This window comes from Meleagris gallopavo, chromosome 1 (assembly GCF_000146605.3).
Source record: "Meleagris gallopavo isolate NT-WF06-2002-E0010 breed Aviagen turkey brand Nicholas breeding stock chromosome 1, Turkey_5.1, whole genome shotgun sequence".
Lineage (NCBI taxonomy): Eukaryota > Metazoa > Chordata > Aves > Galliformes > Phasianidae > Meleagris > Meleagris gallopavo.
Window position 1 is genome coordinate 12,629,781 of NC_015011.2, and position 19,308 is coordinate 12,649,088.

General features: G+C 38.9%; 1 protein-coding gene across 1 annotated transcript in view; it reads right to left on the reverse strand.

Annotated features, from left to right (window-relative positions):
• Positions 1-2,919: 2,919 nt before the first annotated feature.
• Positions 2,920-19,308, reverse strand: part of LOC100545091 (reelin) — a 53,136-nt gene continuing 36,747 nt past the window's right edge. Inside the window, exons 25-34 of the mRNA XM_010728799.2 lie at positions 19,072-19,178; positions 18,452-18,694; positions 17,797-17,972; positions 16,103-16,176; positions 15,273-15,434; positions 14,766-14,923; positions 13,687-13,906; positions 12,502-12,699; positions 12,000-12,098; positions 2,920-4,058 (exon numbers count right to left, since the gene is read on the reverse strand). Of these exons, the coding sequence (XP_010727101.1) occupies positions 3,962-4,058; positions 12,000-12,098; positions 12,502-12,699; positions 13,687-13,906; positions 14,766-14,923; positions 15,273-15,434; positions 16,103-16,176; positions 17,797-17,972; positions 18,452-18,694; positions 19,072-19,178 (1,534 nt within the window). The 3' untranslated portion in view covers positions 2,920-3,961. The remainder of the gene's footprint in view (positions 4,059-11,999; positions 12,099-12,501; positions 12,700-13,686; positions 13,907-14,765; positions 14,924-15,272; positions 15,435-16,102; positions 16,177-17,796; positions 17,973-18,451; positions 18,695-19,071; positions 19,179-19,308) is intronic.

The following is a 19,308-nucleotide window of genomic DNA, read 5'->3' on the forward strand; positions in this document are numbered from 1 at the left end:
TGGAAGGCTGCTATAAGGACCCCCAGAGCCTTCTCTTCTCCAGGCTGAAGAGCTCCAGTTCTTTCAGGTGCTCCAGCCCTCTGGTCATCTTCGTGGCCCTCCTCTGTCCCTGCTGCAACAGCTCCATGTCCTTCTTGTGTTGGGGGCCCCAGAACTAGATGCAGCACTCCAGATGGGAGTAGAAGGGTAGAATCACCTCCCTCAACTTGCTGGTCATGCTTCTCTTAATGCAAGCCCTTGTTGAGCTCACACCTGGTTAAGCCTTGTGGTTCCAGAGCTGAACTAAATGGGGTTTTTCTGCCAGATGCTGTAGTTTGCAGCCCTTTGGATGGCTGCTGATGGCTGACAGTGTGGCTGCTACCGAGCGTCCTGCAGTGGAGCCTCATGCAGATCCTGCTTGCTCACTGATGAATAAATAATGAGATGGTGCTGGGGCAGCAAGTCTACCCAGTGGCATTTGCTCTGATGGGTTAGCAACTGAATGAAACAGAACCATGTTTATAGCTGCTCTTATGTTTTTTCCCATGTGTTTTCTTTTCTAGACTAAACAAACTCTCTACTTGGAAAGTTGCGGTCCTATGGATCTTGCTTTTACCACTGTACTCTGAAATCTCTTCAGTTTGTTTACATCTATATTTAAGCGAAGGGCTCAGCAGCTGATAACTGCTGTCTACTTTAGCAGCACTGACAGCTGCATGTGTGTTTCCTGTATTTTACCATAAATGCTTCTACTGATACAGTGCAAAATGACATTTTTTTAATATATTGTATGCTGTTGATTCTCTTCCCCTGGTTTTGCTGTCAAGCCAGGTATTTACTCAGTGTGCAGGTACCTCATTTCCTCTTTGACAACATACTGTCCTTCATTGTATTTAGTTTGTTATTTCATTCCTAGCCATTTCTTTAAATTGTTCTGTTCATGCAAAGCCTGATTCAGTCCTTCAGAAAACTTGTGCTCCACTCTTTTCTTATGGCTGAGGTAATGTCACCAGCTTTGAATGAAGCAAAATCAAGAGAAGACTATTTAGAGGCAAAATTATGGTAACTTTGGTTTTCCATTGTTCTAGGAACACCAGCAGGCAAGAACGTCATTCTTCTATATTTTTATTTCATCTCTCTTATATTTTCCTTATTCTCCTGGAATATGAGTTCATGTGCTGTTGGGGAAATGGGAAAGACCATAAGGCATCCTGAAGGTATCAGTGTTCATAGTTACACATGGCAAAGTTTTATATCAGTAGATAAGCTTGTCAGTACATTTTATAGCACTGTCACTGGTTTATTGCCATTGATTATGTGATGTGTCACCCTTGCTATTTCGCAAGCTATTTAACATCAGATGATTCATTACTTTCAGTCACATGGGAGGAAAAATAAAATAGTGCATATACTGAGTACACCGCATGTGCATGCTGCTCTGTGTGCTGTAGGAATGGAAGAAAATTAAGGATTAACTTCATGGAATTTGGAAAGGACAAACAACAAAATCACTTGGAAGTCTACCAGTGGGGATGATTTTCTTGAGATAAGCATGTCTATAGTTTATAGTCAGCTCTAATGAGATGCATTGAGGGATCCTTCTGTGGTCATGATTGCAAACACTATTCAAGAGAAATAAATACAATTGTGAAAAGCAGCTTCTCTGGCTATGCTGGCCTCTTCTCTGGAAAGTGAACTCAGACTATTTGCCTCATTTTATCTATCTTGCTGTCTGTAAAATAAATGAATTCCTTACCCTACCAACACAGTAGCTGCACACAAATTTAGTTTGACATATTACTCATGTATTGGCATATTAGGACAAATAAGATTATCTTAAAAAATATGAGTGTTTGTTAATATCTTGCCTTTTTGTTTGTTTAATGGGTGAAACTTTCTATTACAATATTTTAAAATCTCTTGCACAAATATTAAGATATTATGTCCTTTAATAAAATCACTTATTTCTTCCTGTTCTTTCCCTGAATAGATCCTTGTTTCAAGTCCTGGAAGCACACATGAGCTGGGCTCTTGCACAAGTTTCCTGTTTTGCCAAAGGCTGGTTGCATAATTTAGGTCAAGCCAAGGTTTTGAGTTGTTGGTCACTGAATGACCTGCTTTTTTTTTCTGTACTCCTCAGGTTCTATTGACCAAAAAACTCAAAGGTTAAACACATTTTATTTATCTGGCATAGATTTATAACAAATGCTGTACTCGTTCAAACCAGTATAGTGCCAAAACTAGTGGCCAGAAGCAGATGTGCAAGAAGATTTAAGGGCATAACATGTGTATGATATTTTGTTTTGATATTTGCCCATACCTGCCTCTGCCATCATTAGTTCAGGAGATTTCCTGAATGTATTGTGGTTTGCTTACTTAGTAACGTGCATGGATTTCTTTTCCAAGTACTTGTTAGTCTCCTCTTGAATCTCAGAAAGCATTTCATAACTGCAACACAATTTATCAAGGCCTGCCATGTATGTAATTTCTAATTCTGTGTGAAGAAATAGTGGCTTCTATCTCTTTTGAGCCCTTTTTGTGCTATGTGGTACCCAGAGCTTGGAAACACCAATTCACACCAGTATCTGTCCTCAGACTTGTGTCGTATTTTCATCCTGAATGGCATTATGCTTGGACAAAGCTGTGAGGTGTAAACTGATGCCACTGGTGCATGACACCTCTGTGTTGGGTTTGAAGACAGAGAAAAGTGAGTGTGTGTATTGGTCCATGGTCCTATTTCATTCCTTGCACTGGGACAAGCTCCAGCAAGCCTGGGAAGATCTCTCTGTTTGCCTCTGCAGATACTGCTGTTTTCAAAGTGATGTGATGTACTAAGTATATATTTAAAAAAATACCATCAATATTTGTATTACAGCCCAGATATTTAGTAAAAGAGTTTGGTTTATGATTTCTTGGGAAGCCCACACGGCTCGAGAAGTCTAACATCAGAGTCATTTGTTGACATTATTTTTATTGAAGCATGGATCTTTAGCTTGGTTCACCATAAAGTGAAGCATTTTATTTATGATAATAGACAGTTTAGGGCTATAGGGGCATTATAACGTTGCTGGTGTAAATACAACTTTATCAGAAGATACAAACATGACCCGCAAGAGAAACAAACACCTAAGAGAACACAATGAAACGTTCACTGTTTACAAACCACTTCATTACTACGGACACCAAATGGCAGTTACTGTAAGTAAATCAGCTGCAGAGAACTGACTACATTTAGAGAAGGAAACGGAACTTCTGGTTGGGGCTTCATCCACAACTGCTTAGTAGAAAAAGGTTTCATGTCAAGCATTCTTTTTTTAATCCACAAAACAATGCTAACCAACAGACATATAAAAGAATAGGACTGAAAGATATCAACGTCTTTACAACTACTTTTGCAATTATCTTCTTGATTAGGTACTTTGATTTTTTAATACATTTTGTCAGAAGGTAAATAGCCCAAAAGTCAGCAGCAAAAATATTACAACAACAAAACAAGTAAATACAGTGCCAATGTGTCATTTTGTAGAATACAAAGAGGACAAACAATGATAACTTAATCATATAAAATGACACAGAGCTGAAATACAGTGCACTTAAATACCTATGTGACAAAAAATGTTAAATTCTGTACTTAGTATGTACGTTCTTAAACATAAAATCTGAAAAGTCTTTGTGCTTAAACTTTTTTTTCCTGTTAAACAGAATTAGTTGCTTACTTCCAATACTGCCACTGTAACTGATATTACAACAGATCACAATTTTCACAGACACGTCAACATTAAAACATTTACCTATGAGAAAATAAGTCACTTCTCATTAGTTCACAGTGCGAAAAAGTGGTGTACACTCTGTCTTGAGAAAGGCTTTCAGTTATTCATCAAGCCAGTTGCAGAAAAGTCCTGAAATCAGATGCAGTGCTAGGTTTAAAGAATGGGAAGCAACACATCACATATTGGGAGGAAAAAATAAATTTCTCATTTCTTCATGGATATCGTCTAAGTGACCTTCGTCTTCTGTTGTAGAAATGCCTGAGCCCATGTTGCCGTGAAAAATTCATCATGTAATTTTGTTTGCGAGTGCTGTTAAAATCAAAAGGCGAGGGGAGGAAGAGAAGAATGTCAGTTTGTTATAGGTACTTGAATTCTTCTGGAGCAATGAGTTAGTGGGACAGATTCTTCTTGTTTCTTGCATAATTTTTGAAGCCTGTGTAAAGTAGTGTAAAGCACACCCTTGGTACAACAAGGTACAAGGCAATCGAGAATCTGTCCCACTTTGCTTTTTATTTACTGTTCATTATCTTGGGGAAAGGTTAAGAGCTTTCAGCTAATTAAAGCTTGAGATGTCTGGGGCCATATTCACTAAAGCTATATGCACTTCATACCCTCTCAATATAGGGTGTTTCTCTATTGCAGTCTTATACTCCAGTCACCTTCTGTCTCAGAACATTGGTTGCTGTAACTTGAGAACAGAGGAAAAGCTTTACTTCATTATCTTCCACCTTTACCACAGAGGAAATGAAGTATAATGCTTTTATGCAGATTTAATATTTCCCTCCCCTGTACTCCTCATCTCAAATTGAAAAAAGATCTGGGAAGTCAGCATCATTACATGGGAAGAGAGCAGGCAGGAGACTGCATCCTGACCGATGGAGAGACATGTGTTAACACCTGTGTGGAGAAGAATCATGTCATCTTGTTAAGTTTTCTGCTTCTACTGAGGGAAGAAAGAGCCATGAGAGGGCAGCAGCACACAAGACTGCTCAGCCTGGGACTTTGATACCTGAAACCTATCTAATGCCAAAGGGCTGGATCCTACCTTCAGTAGGTTGTCATTTGTGAGTTTTCCCAGTCCGTAAAAAGTAAATACACATGCTGTAATTGGTTACACATTCAAGTGCATAAGCTTATTTTTAGTGAATATGGCCCTTAGGAAAAAGAAAAATTGCATGCTTTGCAAAATAAGTATGATCCTCCAAAGGCAAAGATACCTTATGCTTTGTACCATGATAACGTCATCTACAAAAATATGTGTAGCAAAATTATACCCTTTTCAACAGCTAATCTAGAATCTCAATGATAAAATTAAATAAAAGCAGTTGGGTCAAAATCTAGAATATAAGCCACCCATAAATTGCAAGCTGTCTCCCAACTAGTTTGAAAATTTCTTCATCCAATTTTATGGAAAAATGAAACTACTTTTTTTTTTGCCACTGGAACGTACATACAAGAATGAAATAAGCCCAGCTCCTGATGACAATGGATGCATCCAACACAACTTTTTGCACTCTTGCTTAAGTTAGTGCTCTAGAGCACTTGAGTTTGACTTGTCCTTGAATTTCACATGACTTTTTCAATTGAAAAGTTCTGTGCTAATTTGTAAGTTATGTGTGAGAGAGTGACAATGGTCAGTTTGTATGGTTTTAATGCTACTTGGTAGCTTAAGTGCAACGAAGCATCAAAGGCCAGCGTTTATTCTAATCACATACTCTATGCAGCATCACCCTCAGTGTGCTCAGTGCCCCACACCAACCCCAGCTGGCCTTGCTGCGGGCACGTGGCACAGAACGGAGCCTGGCAACGTGTCTGGCTGAAACATTTGCCCCTTTTGGAACTAATTAAATTCAGGACTGAGTTTGGCCGTGAGATCCTCAGCGTAGTCACAAAAAAAACCCTCAAGCAGCCCGGGCACAATGAGTTGCTGTCCTTGGTCCTGGCCCCACGTGGTACCCTGCTGCCTTTCGCTGCTCTCATTCAGCTGCAGCTCAACGGAGGTTTTCACCATTTTGGACACTTCTAGCTATGTCTGACCTATATTTCTCTTGCAGTGCCTAACCATTTTGTAACTGGCACGCATGTTGTGATGAGGACATTTAAAACTATGAACAAAGACAAAAACGACAAAAAAAGAGAGGAAAAGAAATACATGAGAAAAGGAATAAAGGGTTACTTAAAATTTAAAAGTGATCGTTTTTTAATGTATATTCAGACTGTTTTTGTTATTTTATGAGATGATCAAGATGTTACAAACAAAGAAAATATATATTCCTCGTCTTGCATGGAACACCACAGCAGTGCAATGTGTGAAAAACAAGAAAAATCTAAACTCCCTAGAACTAAATGCTTTGGTTTTTTTTGCTTGTATTGACATGGTTCAAACTTGTTCTCTCCAAAACCTGAGGTAGGCTTCCCAACTGCTGGATTGAATGGTACATACATAAAAACTTCATGTCTGCTATAGAAAGCAGCATGGTTTTCACTCTTGTTAGAGATAAATTAGTGTATCCTATACAATACAGTACAGTATCGTATTGTAGGTGTAGGCTGATATTCACAAAATAAGTCCACATTAATTTCTCTCTATATTAATTTCTATATACATTCTCTGAATTAATTTTAATTACTGGTAGGAGAAGAAGCACTGGATTACAGAGACTTGTAGCACAGTTTATGAGGAGGAGTCACTCTGCCTCTTTAGCAGATCATTCTGACTATTGGATATTTTCTAGAGCATCGTCTGAACTAAAGCCTGCAATTTAAAACTTGTGAAAATAGGACATAGCCAAATTCAATGAGAAAAATACAGTCAAAAATTAATTTATCTAATGTCACTTATTTTTTCATGTTTTTCTCATTTTTCATGTTTTTCTTTTTGATTGACAGGGCACAGTAGGAACGAAACAGAAGCAAAAATATTTGGATAGCAAAGGAAAGGAAAACAGCAAAGGCATGGTCTCAGGACTACACTTCTGTTGAATTTTGTGGCAGAATTACAAATTATTCATTAGGAGAGTCAAGAGAAAAGCGATGTGATCATTGGCTCTAGTAAGATCAAGACTTGAACCCACAGCTCAGTCATGGTGTTGGCTATTAGAATCTAACTGAGGCAGCACGCAGCAGCATAACTACAAGTAACAAGAACCACCAGGCACAATCTTACTGTGTGTCCAAGAGACATGCATGCCTAGGCACCAGACAGATTCACTGACGTATGATACCTGGCCAAGGCTTCTGCTCTGTAGTCATTAATTACAGAAAAAAGTGGGAATTCCCCGTTGGAGCTGAGAGATTGCCCATGCAATAGGACGGGTGTCCTCCATTTGTACAGCTTATTGTGCTGCAGCTCCAGTAAAACGGATGTTGTCCAGTGGTGAGATGCTGAACACCTTTGGCTAATGTTAGCTATCCCTGATACTCCCTGGGACAGAGCTGCAGGATCAGGGCCCTAGAGAACGGTGTGGCACATCTCAGAGAACACAAAGGATTTTCCATGGACCCATCACCCACAAAACTTTGTGAAAGTACTGTAGCTGTAGCAGCAAGTTATATTTCATATTGATTCAGGGAAAGTACTTACCTTATTCTAGTGTAAAACCAATGACAGCAAACAATGAAATACAACACAAGTTAGAAAATGCCTTTCAATGCATGCAGCACTGTGATTAGTCATAAAACCCTGATGAGGTTTAGAGGCAATATAGGATTTTTCATCTCTTTTGAAAATAAAAATTGAACAAATTATTTCCTGATATTTCAAATCAATGCTTACATTTTTATTTTCTATAAAATTCAGCATGCACTTTTTAGAAACATAATAAAAATGTCATAAAAGCACAGACTGCATCAGTTTAAATTTGGCATAAATGTTGTGAATATTCAGATAATTACCTAATGTTTTAGTATTTCTGTTCTCTGTTATAACTGCGTTTGTACTTCAATTTAGATGCATTTTTCAAATAATTGCTTTTTATTAAAAAATAAAGCAGATGAAAACGCTTTTCCACATAAACACTCTTTGCTAGAGCTGGGATATATAATTTATATTTTAATGTTGCAAAACAAGGATAAGCATCCTTTGCACCAAATACAACTGAGTTCCTCACTAAATCATTTGTGCCAAAAGTGTGAGAATATCTTGACAATGAAGAGCATGGAGTGATGGCCATGGAGGGATTCGTTCTGTTTCCCAACAATTAACCATAATAAAGTAGGTGGGGTAATATTACTTGCATTCATTGCACAGCTCCAATTCCCATGGTTTACATCATGAGTTTTGGGGTACAAAGAAAGCAACACCAGACCATTAGTATTCAGTTTATCATTGTCCTTTTATTCTCAATATCTTTTATTAGAATTCAGATTTGAAGAAGTCAATAAAGGCCTTCCCTATATACAAAGAAATGGCAGTTCAAGTGCACATGCAAAGAAGGGTGTGGTATCTGTGCAGCAGACAGGCTGTGAGCTCTCCGAGAGAGGAACAATGTGCAGATGAAATGCAGAGTTGGAAATGGGCTGTTCTTAGGGCAGAAATACAGGGACACAAAAAAACACTCTTAAGTGTGGAGTAAAATCCATTTTTTTATCCTAAGAAGAGCCACAGTCATGGAACACGTGAGGGCTGTGCCCAAAGCTTTCTTTACAGCTGCAGAGAAAAAATGTGGCACTAAAATGGAATTATCAGCACTAGCTTTAAAGGGACCTCTTGCTAACTAATGTCTTCTTCCGTCATACGATACATACGAACCGTTATTAAAATAAGTTGGCCAATGGTTAGTTGGAAAGATCGATTTATGTACCCTTATTCAAAGCAGGTACTGTGTTGGAAAGAGGTGCTCAATGTGAGCACTATTTGCAGCTGCAGTACAGCATTAAAAATACTGCTTTTCAATGAGCGATTCAAACAATTAGTTAAAACGTGGGGTGATTCTAAGGAACGTACAAAAGCACTCATCCATTTCTTATCATCGCTATCTATTTTGCATGGACAGATAATCTGCAATCCCCCCAGCAAAAAAAGGAAGCAAATAGACTGCTTCCTGAAAATGTTTGCTGGTAAGAGGAGGATGTCCCTTGATTCAGAAATCAATTAGACTGAACAGTGCTGTGACACTGGCTGTGAATCACCTGTGGGCTGCATCTGTGCTACGGCATGGCAGCTGGGCTCATGACAGAATTAATTTCAAATCTCTGGATAGCTAAGAAGAGGCATGCAAAAAAGGTATCACATAGTTGTCCCTAGGTGGACAGTCTCTGGGGAGGACTGTAAGGAGGAGCAGAGATATTCCTCACACCAACTGGGGAATAAAATCATGAAAATCCTGGGCAGTACTACAACCCTACTGACCCGCTCTATCTGCAGCAGGTGCTTTCCTTTCTTGCCTTCCTACTCCAGCCCATAGTCTGCCCAAGGTGAGCACAGCTAACTTGCCCTTGGGCTGAGGGAAAACTGGCAGAACTCTGCACACTGCTGGGTCTGCAGGCAGCCAAGCCAAAGAGGTACGGGGAATATGGGAAAATGTTTGTGATTCTTCCACTACTCTCTGGGCTGACAAGATGAGTTGTATGGAAAACAAGGGATTTCTCTGTGGCCAAAACCACACCTCCAGTTACAGGTCAGCTTCTTGCTATAATGCCACACAGGTGTCTGCTGTGGTGATGTGGGTTTGTAGAGCACAAACAAGCATGAAACCCACAACATCTGTGAGCAGACATCACACAGGGCCAAAGAGGATAATCTGGATGGTGGCCAGAGGGGTGTACGTCTGTGTACATTAGCTGGAGTCCCTCAGGTGAGTGGAGGTGTGGGAGGGTTATGAGAGGACAGAGAGCGGGCTGTGTAAGAAACAGAGCACCAACACCTCCCAGAGCCAAGGTCAGAGTGCCAGCAGAGGTAACTTCCAGTTTGAGAACTACAGAAGTTTCTTAAAGTATCTCAGTTTTAAGAAAAATAAGCCAGGCAGAAACTTACTGACTCCCTCTAAAATCAATGGAAAATTACTTTATGACATCACCCTGCTAAATGATTTTAGTCCAGGCCATGCCTCTCTGCTGTGGGTGAAGAGGAGAACACACTGCCTCCTCTCTAGATGGAGAGCTGACTCAGTGAGTCAGCCTGTTTGCCCCAGGACTGTGGAGTTTCTGTGCCTGCGGTGACATTTCTAGCACTTTCACTTCTAAACCTCTGGTTTTTTGTTTGTTTGTTTGTTGTTTGTGTTTTTGTTTTGTTTTTTAATTCTTTTCCAGTTTAAATTGAATGGGAAAAAGCCCAAGAGAGCAGGCAAGGAAGACTAATGTGTCCAGAAAACAGAAAACTGCTGACATGTTGGTTCTACTCACAGCATCTTACTTTGTATTTTAGGTATCTTCAGGCCCTTATACTACTCATGGGGAGAGGTAGAGAGATTGGCAATGGCAAAGCATCTGCTGCTTGAAGGCTCAAGCTGCCTCTGATGAGTTTTTCTAAGACGATTCTTCTTCCTTGCCCACTTTTTTCTATTTCTTACAACCATTGAAAATCCAGAGATTAAGGCCCACACTGGTCATTGGCAAGTGAAGCAATATTAAGAATTAAAGCTAAGTCCTATCATTGCGATTCAGGACATGTCTTAACATAGCTGATAGCCCTGGTGTGTACAGGATCAGCTAGAGCTAGTGCTAACAGACTAACAGACAGAAGAAAAAAAAAAGGGAAGAGGCACTACCTGTCCACCTGGTTCCTTCCCTAGACAAGGTGTGATTGCTTGCTATAACATTTCTATTGTTTTTCCATTCTAACATAAAACAAATCTTATGACTGAATTGTCACAAGTCAATTTGTCTGTTTTGTTTATAACCTGGCAATTTCATAGTCAAAGAAGTTCTTCAGAATTCAGCCTAAGAATTCCTTATTATAAATCTATCACATTCCTACTTATGCTTCCCAGGTTAATGGGTAATATTAGTCACTATTTTTTCCCCACATGTGTATTCTCTTTTTATTTTATTTTAATTGCAAGGCAGAAAGAAATTGAAATATTTCATAACCAGCAATTCTGTTATCTGTGGTTTCTTGAACACTGTGAACCTCCTGCAGGTTTATGATTTTTTCTGTCTTTAATGGTGCAGCATCCTACAGCCACTGATTAACTAAAGCAGGAATCACATCCATCCCTTTGTTCCTTCAAGCTCTAAGCTTAATGTTATGGAAGCAGAGCCCAGCAGGGTGTAAAAGCAGCAGAGCGTGTGCAGTTACTCAGTGTTGGGACCAGTTTGGCTTGGGGTTGATATGAGTGCCATGCAAGCTGGTGCTGCTTGGTGGAAAGAAGTACAGGGCTAACTAGCAATCAGATAATCCACTTTTCTACTATTACAAAATGTTACTTGCAGTTTCTCTGCTAATTCAGATTTAAAGACAAAAACCTTATAATTACACATTCTGGATGTTATTCAAGCCTGATGTCTCATTGTTGGTTTGTGAATTATTCAATAAAAGGAACGTTTGAACCTATCTATGGAGCAGGCACGCCTCTCTCTGCCAACCACTGTCAGCGATGAGTTCCCGCCCGTGAAGCCACTAGCATTTCACTTCTACTGGAACTAAATTGTTAGAGAAAAAGCAGGTCATCTCTTCGTGATGTAACACAGGAAAATGGGTTAGCTGCGAGCGAAACCCATCTTAATAGTGGGAGAACCAGGAGAGTGAAGACACTTTACTTGGTAAAATCTTGACAAGGGGATGAATATAGCTCGGACCATAGGAACCTGATATAGTGAACCCTGTTTCTGAACAGTATCCTTCTTACTAAAAAAGGAAATGAATAAGGCATTAGTTGCTAATGCAAACTTTTCAGAGGCACAACAACATTACTCTGTGCAAAGAGCAATACAGCAGACTGTTTTATCTTTGAAAGGATATAAATCAGCCTTACATGGCAGCACAGTATTGAACAGAAATATCCTTTTTTTTTAATGCTCCAGCACAATATATCTCACAGTCATTGCTACACTACAGGAACACACAAACACTTGGTGGTGATAAAGCCCCACTTTCCCTCCTGTTTTTCCATGAGGCACAACACCTACGCCTGCTGTGCCATGTATTTCATTGCCATCTTAGCTGCTGCTGGTTGCAGTCAGGGCAAAGCATTAGCAAAGACTGATTCTCAAAGGTCTCCCTGGGCCGAAATGATTCTTACTGAGCTTAACACTTGTGCCATGCTGGAGGTATTTCTGAGATGGGTGGGATGAGGTGAAGCTGATACTCACAGGACGACTTCTACGTGGTCCAAAGCCCACTGATCATGACCTGTTCCGTTGTGACGGGGCTGCCACCAGCGCAATAAGACTCCTTTCATTCGTGCCTCCCTGTCATCACAAACACAAGAGCCTGTGAGAGCTCCAGACTACAAAGGCTTACACTTCTCTGTCTCCCCCCAAGAGGAGCTGAGAGCAAAGACAAAGCATTATTTGTAGATCCCTAAACATCAACAGCCTGTAGGCACAAAATATTCAATGGTGAACAATTGCAAACTCAAAAGGAAGAATTAAGTATACTTTCCTCTTATCCTTTAAACACATATTATGCTTTTTCCCAAGTATTTAATAAGCACTCTCCTGTTCTTTCTTAATCAGCCTTCCCCTTAAACTTCCTTTTTTGCTTACCCTCTCATCAACCTTTTTTTTCTTGCAGCGATGCAAAAATAGAGTCTTTCCTACCATAAATGTATCTTGTGCATTTAGACATAATGAAATGTGACTGGGTACTCACAGGGGAACATTATAAGACACTCTTTGGGCTTGTATAAAGTCCTTTGGCTGATGCTGTGCAATTACTTGCCATGTAATTCCATTATTTACACTGTATTGGAGAAGCACTGCCTTGTCTACAGTGTTAGGATCACTTAGATTGGTATTGCAGCTGTCTGTTTGCGATATGCTTCCAATTTGCAAAACAAACATGATTTTGCTGTAAAACACAGAGAGAAAAGGTATTGTCAATATGCAAAAAAATATCCAGACAAGAACAATTGTACTTCCAGGTATATTGCAGTTATTAAAAATTTCAGGATTCTCAAGAATCATTACTTTTAATATGTAAAATAAGTTTTCTCACATCTAAAACACAGGTCCTCTTTCAAAGTAATAATTTGTTGGGTACAGCATATTTCCATATATTTGAAGGCAATAGATCCAATTTTACAATGTACCTGCACTCAAATGAGATATACAAATAGAACATGCAAGTGAATGTATGAAAAGCTGAAAAGGGGCAAATAAAAGTTGAACAAAGTACCAACAGGATTTCAAATGTTCTACGTAGGCATTCAAATAAGAAACAAAGAGTCTGATTTATATCTGGCCCATTTGCTGATTCACTCTGCTTCTAATAATTCTTTAGACAGTTAAAGACAAAACCAGTCCAGAAAGCTGTCACTCTGTTAAGAGTCAGCACGGACTGATTACATTTGTTTATCTGTGGCTAAAGAGATTTAACAGAAGAAAAAGATACTCATTTTCATTTCAAGGTGAATATAATTTTATTTGACAACTGAAACAGGAAAATGAGTCCGTAATTACTGAGAGCATCTTCACTCATGACTGCCATTGGAAGACATGCAAACGTGGCATTTGTTTTATCAGATCAGGCACTGGTCCAGGCAGTCTGGTATCCAGTCTTTGCCAATGGCTTCATCGTCAGTTCTGGCTTACAAGGCAACTCTCTGTTGGACATGATGAAAACAGCTGACCTTTTCATTTGACATCGCTTCCTCCTCATTCTATCTCCCAAATCAAAGTCACAAAGCATTCTGTTTATCTGCCAACCACATCTGACTGCATGGTAAAGCCAAGTTAGTTTATCCTCTTCAATACTGCCTCACATGGCTCCACACGCATAGAAAGAATTTCCTTTCTCATGAGCTGCTGAAGGAACATTTTATGCTCAAAGTATTACCTTGCTCGGGTGAGATCCAGAGGCTTAGTCACAGCTTGTCGTACTTGACATCCATTAAAATAGAGTGAATCTCCATGGGCATAGGGTGCCAGCTGTCCACATCCATTCCCTATCACTCCCCCCTGAATGGTTTCCCAGTTTATTTCAGTGACTCTTTCAGATTCAAAATTATCTTTAATATAACTGGGTAGATCATGGCTGAAAACAGAGCAGTCATCACCTAAAAATGAAACAACAAAGTTATAAAGCACAAAGAAATGAAAATAATTGAGAAAATTCAGTTACAATCCATTGTAATTACATGCAAGTTATTGGCTCAATACACAGGGTGACTACAGGCTGAATAAGTTTCAGCAGATCCATTAATAGTGTGCACATTGCTGCACAGCATTCATTTTTATGAAACTGAAGCTGCCAATCTATTATTTTTCACAGCAGTACAACTTCAAGGATTGCAATAGAGCTTTCCCCATTTTTCATTGGTGCCAACATAAGAAACCTCAAGTTGATGCTTGAGGGGAAATGTCTTTAAAATTCAGAAGGAATCTGACCTCATAAATTTATGAGACTGCCCTGGAAGGCTCTAAACACTTTGGCTCCACTCCCATAAAGCAGTTACGATGTAATGAGGACACTCAGGTACCATTAGACATGTGCTTATCTGGATTGAGGCATTAAAGCAGAATACCCTTTTGTGATTGTGTGCAGAGCTTAATCTCCTACAGGTGCCATCAACTTCTGGATCCCATGTACACTTCCCCTGGGAGTGACTGCACCCTTGGAAGGAGTAGAAGGCTGACAGCCATATCTGGATAAGCAGGTAGCCACCTCCTAGCTTCAATGAAGATTGAATGGCTTTAAATACAGTGCCAGATAGCAGAGACTACTGATTCCATCCAGGAAGAATAAATGAAGGGAAGAGATGTTACCTGCAGCCCTGTTAAATTATGAATTTAAAGTCTGTTATCAAGCACTCCTGTGATGAATTAAGACAGGATATATCACTCTATCTTTTTGTTTAACTTCGGGCTATATTAGACTGCAGCAGTTGTATAAGAAAGAAAATGAAGAAAAGAAACCTTGATATCCTTCATCACAAATGCAAATAGCTCCAGTTGTGCAATATCCTCGACCACTGCAGAGCTTAGGGCATGCTTCCCCAATGTACACGTGGTCGATTGCCCAGCTTTGTTTCTCTAGTTCTTCTCCTTTCTGAATCCACCTGAACTGAGTTGCACTGCAAATATCAAAACCCAAATATGATATTATGATACCTAAAAGTTAAACACATTTGTACAGAGAACTTCAAATTTGCCAGCAGAAGATGAAATTAAAAAAAAAAAATTGCATGAAAGGGTTGTGAGTTTAATAACCAGAAAGAGCCAGCCTGAATGGGTTGCAACCATATTATTGGCAGTAGCCACTTCTATTTAAATAAGCTTTCTTAAAAACATTAATTCTACATCAGATCTAAATCCAGCAATAAAGAAGCATTTTAAATTCACCAGTTGTTCCAAAGCTAACAGTGCCAGCAAGACAGCTGACATTTCATAGGCCCACAGTGAGCTGACCTTTTGGTAGCCTACCTGGAAGAGACATGATCAGGCAGCTGGATAGTTATTCTTTTCCACATGGAGCTGTTGACAGAGTTATAGATGGTAGCTTCGTGGAATTGAAATGGGGAGCAGCCAATGCTATTAGATGAGGAAGGAAGACAGTGTGTCTGTACGAGTTGCCATGAATCTGTCCTATAAGAAACAAAAAATTATGTTTTTAGAACTATGGACAGAATAATGAAAGGGAAACAGGGAATCTCTAAAGGTCATGATGCCACCAATCTCACTAAACAAATCCAAAGTACTGTCAGCAATAGTTTTTGTACACTTTGCAGCCACAGAAAGACAAGAGCTGAGAGGATGAAAGCCTGGTGCAGCCATGAAAGACTTTCCATGCTGTGTATTTACTTACAAGCATTAAAGTACAGAATATGCCATCAATTTTACAAATTATAATGCACGATTATGCTACAGCACAGTGTTATTACAGAAATAATGTTATTGATTGTCAGTTAAAGACCAAATCAGAATTAAATAACCTCCGCCTGATTACAGTTTGGTCCTAAATATACACTCCTGTACAAGACTAAAACAACAGTATCCCATGAATGTGGTTTTCTGTGAACATATTTTTAACAGTAACACGTGCATGACTGCAACTGCAAGCTCTGTCAACATCTGGGATAAATTATAAAGAGAATTTATGGGAGTTATGTACAGAAATCCCAGTGCTTGCGAACAGAATTTGTTCAGATCCTATTACAAGATGAATATCAAAGCAAATGCTTTAATAAATATAAGCTCTTGAAGTTTTTAATAGCACAGTATTTTTTAAGTCTGTATATTCTGCTCTCATTTACCTCGCATCCTTCGTATATTCCAGCATCACAGAGTGGAGGTCCCCACAAGATGATGCCTCACAGCCAACCACGATCTATAGCACAAATAAAATTGGCAAATAAAATACCTGTAACAAGTCAGGTAGACATTTAATGTGATATGTGATGAAGTGTTGCTCTATTTTTTATTTCTTACAGGTTGCATAAAAGAGTTTGCAAACTTAGACCTTTGAGAAAATCCATCAAAAGCGGATGGATAACAAAAGACACAGCACTTCAGGTACTGCTCAATTGTGCCGCGCTGTTAATTTCAAAGAGAATCCTGACACTGATATCCCAAATTTCAAATAGCTACCTAAACAAACATTGTTTCTGGCACACAGTGAGGTGGGCGTACCTCAGCATTTGAGAAAGTGAAATACCTAACTTCGTATTAATTATCCATGAAATTTTTAAATCATAATGATTAAAATGGGGATGAGCAATCAAGCCAGTCCAATTTAGGAACAGAATTATCCTGCATGTATATAGAAGTAACCATGTTTGTGCCATGTTAGAATAGAAAGATTACAGCATCCTTTATGTAGTACTGAAGAGGTAACACAAAGCTAAATTTTAAGTATTTCAAAACCAAATGGCAGCCATGCATTAGAGCTGCATTCTTAGTTTAGAAATAAAATCCTTGCAGTGTCTGGGGAAGAGAAAAGAGGAGAGAGTCTGGAGAAAAAAACACTTTACTCAATAATGCAAAAAATTCAATGCTCATGGGTTATCTTAATTTTTGCCCTCAAAATAGAGGAAAAAGGTGATACGCTGGCTAAAATAAGCAGCAGCTCGGAGGGGTCTTGGCATGCCATAGGATCTAGCATGTCAGACTCCACTTTTATATAATTTCTTTAAAGACAGCATACTGTGTGTAAGTGGTCACAGCAATGCTTTGATGGAGTATATTAGTCAATATAAAATAGGCAACAGTGCTGAGAAAATATTGATTGAAAATAGGAAATCCTGGAGCTGTCTTGTAAAAAAAAAAAAAAAAGACAAGAAAAAATCATAACAAGAAAACAGACAACTATTTTTACAACTTGGCATTCATGTTATTTCTCAGCTCATTTAAGAGATGGTGACTGGGGAAGGACCTAGAACATTTCCAGGCAACAACTACAGAAGTATTTTCTTATTGCCACTGTCTGTATTCAGAATTCTACTTTAACAAAGTAAAATATCCAGAAACGTTACTCTGATTATTTAGAACACTGTCCATTACACAAATAAGCAGAGGTGTTCTTCTACACTGAGCACTTCTGCGTTTTTAGTAAGCCAGCTTGTTTCCAGTCCAATTCTGTGTTGCTTTTTTTATTTATTCACCAGCTGGAGAAATGGTTTATTCTGCATGTCTTATATTCTCATCTTAGAAAATAACTCTCACTGTATCTGATGATCCAGTAATGTGGGGAGAAAGGGATTAGACTGCCAGTCTCTCTCAGTAACCCCCAAAGGATACAGGCAATCAGAATTATCTGTCATTTAGCATTCATGCAACTTTTCAGGTACTCATTACCTACACTTGAACATTTCTCTTAAATTCTAATAATTAAAGTCATACTTTATTCATCCAATTGTGCTTCATAGCTGGAAGAAGGAGAATTTCTGGAGAGAAATTAGATGGTTTTTTCATTGCATACTTTATACTGTAGAGAGAGAACATTTCTTACTTTAAACTGCATCATGTATCCTGGTTGTATAATGAGCTCCCTGGAGGACAGGATGTTGTGTGTTTTGTCCTTTTTCTTATTTGGCCAGTAGAGATGGAACGAAGGATTTCCACAGAACCCTGCAGTCCTGACTGCATTAGGGTAGAAACTCCAGTTTTCTTCATGAGAGGTGCCTTCTGTTAACATGAGTTAAATGCAATTACTGTGTTGTCTTGGTAAATATCAAGGCTTAGCAATGAATCCACAGAATCACTAGTTATAAACATTAAATCTCTGCTCACTGTTGTGACATGCAGTAAGTAAGCTACTAAGAGACACAGTAAAAACATCAGCTCCAGACAGCTAATTTCAATTTTAAAATAATAGCATTTCAGAAAATATGATCAAATAATATTTCCCTGTTCAAAAATTCACATGAATTGAAGTGGACTGAAAAAAAAAAGCCTTTCTTACAGGTATATCCATACATATACACAAACACACCTGAATTCATGTGCATATATGTATTTACACATCAGGATATAAACAGTAGTTGTCTACAACGTGAAAAATTTGCATAGCTCAAAAAGGAGAAAAAGTATGTTTGCAAGTTCACAGGACTTTTCTCAAATAAAATCACAGCAGACAACAGAATATCTGTCACAGCCTTTCTTACCATCATCAAACGTATCCACCAGCTGACTGGGGTTGATCTCTGCTCCACCAATCAGAATGTTATCCAGAGCCCACTGTGCCCGATCAGGGCCTGAAACCACAATCCCGTTGCTGATGGTGAAAGGCTGCCACCACCGCAAGCGGGTTGTGTTGGTCAGAGCATGTTCAGGGAGAAGGATGTAGTCATGCCTGACTGAGATGTATTTTTGGTAATCCATCTCATGAAGCAAAGTCCAAGTTATTCCTAGAATGAAAAGATGCAGATTTTGTAATAAAAACAAGTGTAAGAATCTTCTAAAAGATTGAAGGGCGATAATAGGAAATCAGGAATAACAGTTATGGTCTTTTAAGGGTAGCCTGGTGACTGTTATTCATTACGAGAATAATCTTGTAATTGTATAAAACAATCAATTGGTTGGAAGCCACCAGTTAATAAAGTCAAGCAGGAGGATTATGGGAAACTTCGCCCAAGCAAGAGATGGAAATTTTAGATGGAGAAAAATACCTTTTCAATGAAAAAAGAGTCTTACTGATTTGTGTCTTTCTGATGACTTCTCAGATATTTATGGTGTTTGAATACTGAACAAGGCTGCAGTTTAGATGAAACTTAGATGTACTTGCCTCCATCAATGGAATAGTCTAGCAGCACTCCCTCCTTTCTGCAAGTTGGTCTGTGGCATGTTGTCATGTTGTTTTCACTCCCAATTCTTCCCCAGTATTGCAGAAATCTAAGAGTAAACGTACAGATTTACATCTAGTAACACACTTCATAGATCTAGAAATTTGCTTTCTGTTAACAAATATGCTGAAAATGTTCCAAATACAAAAACTCTTACATGTTGGAACACCAACGTAGAA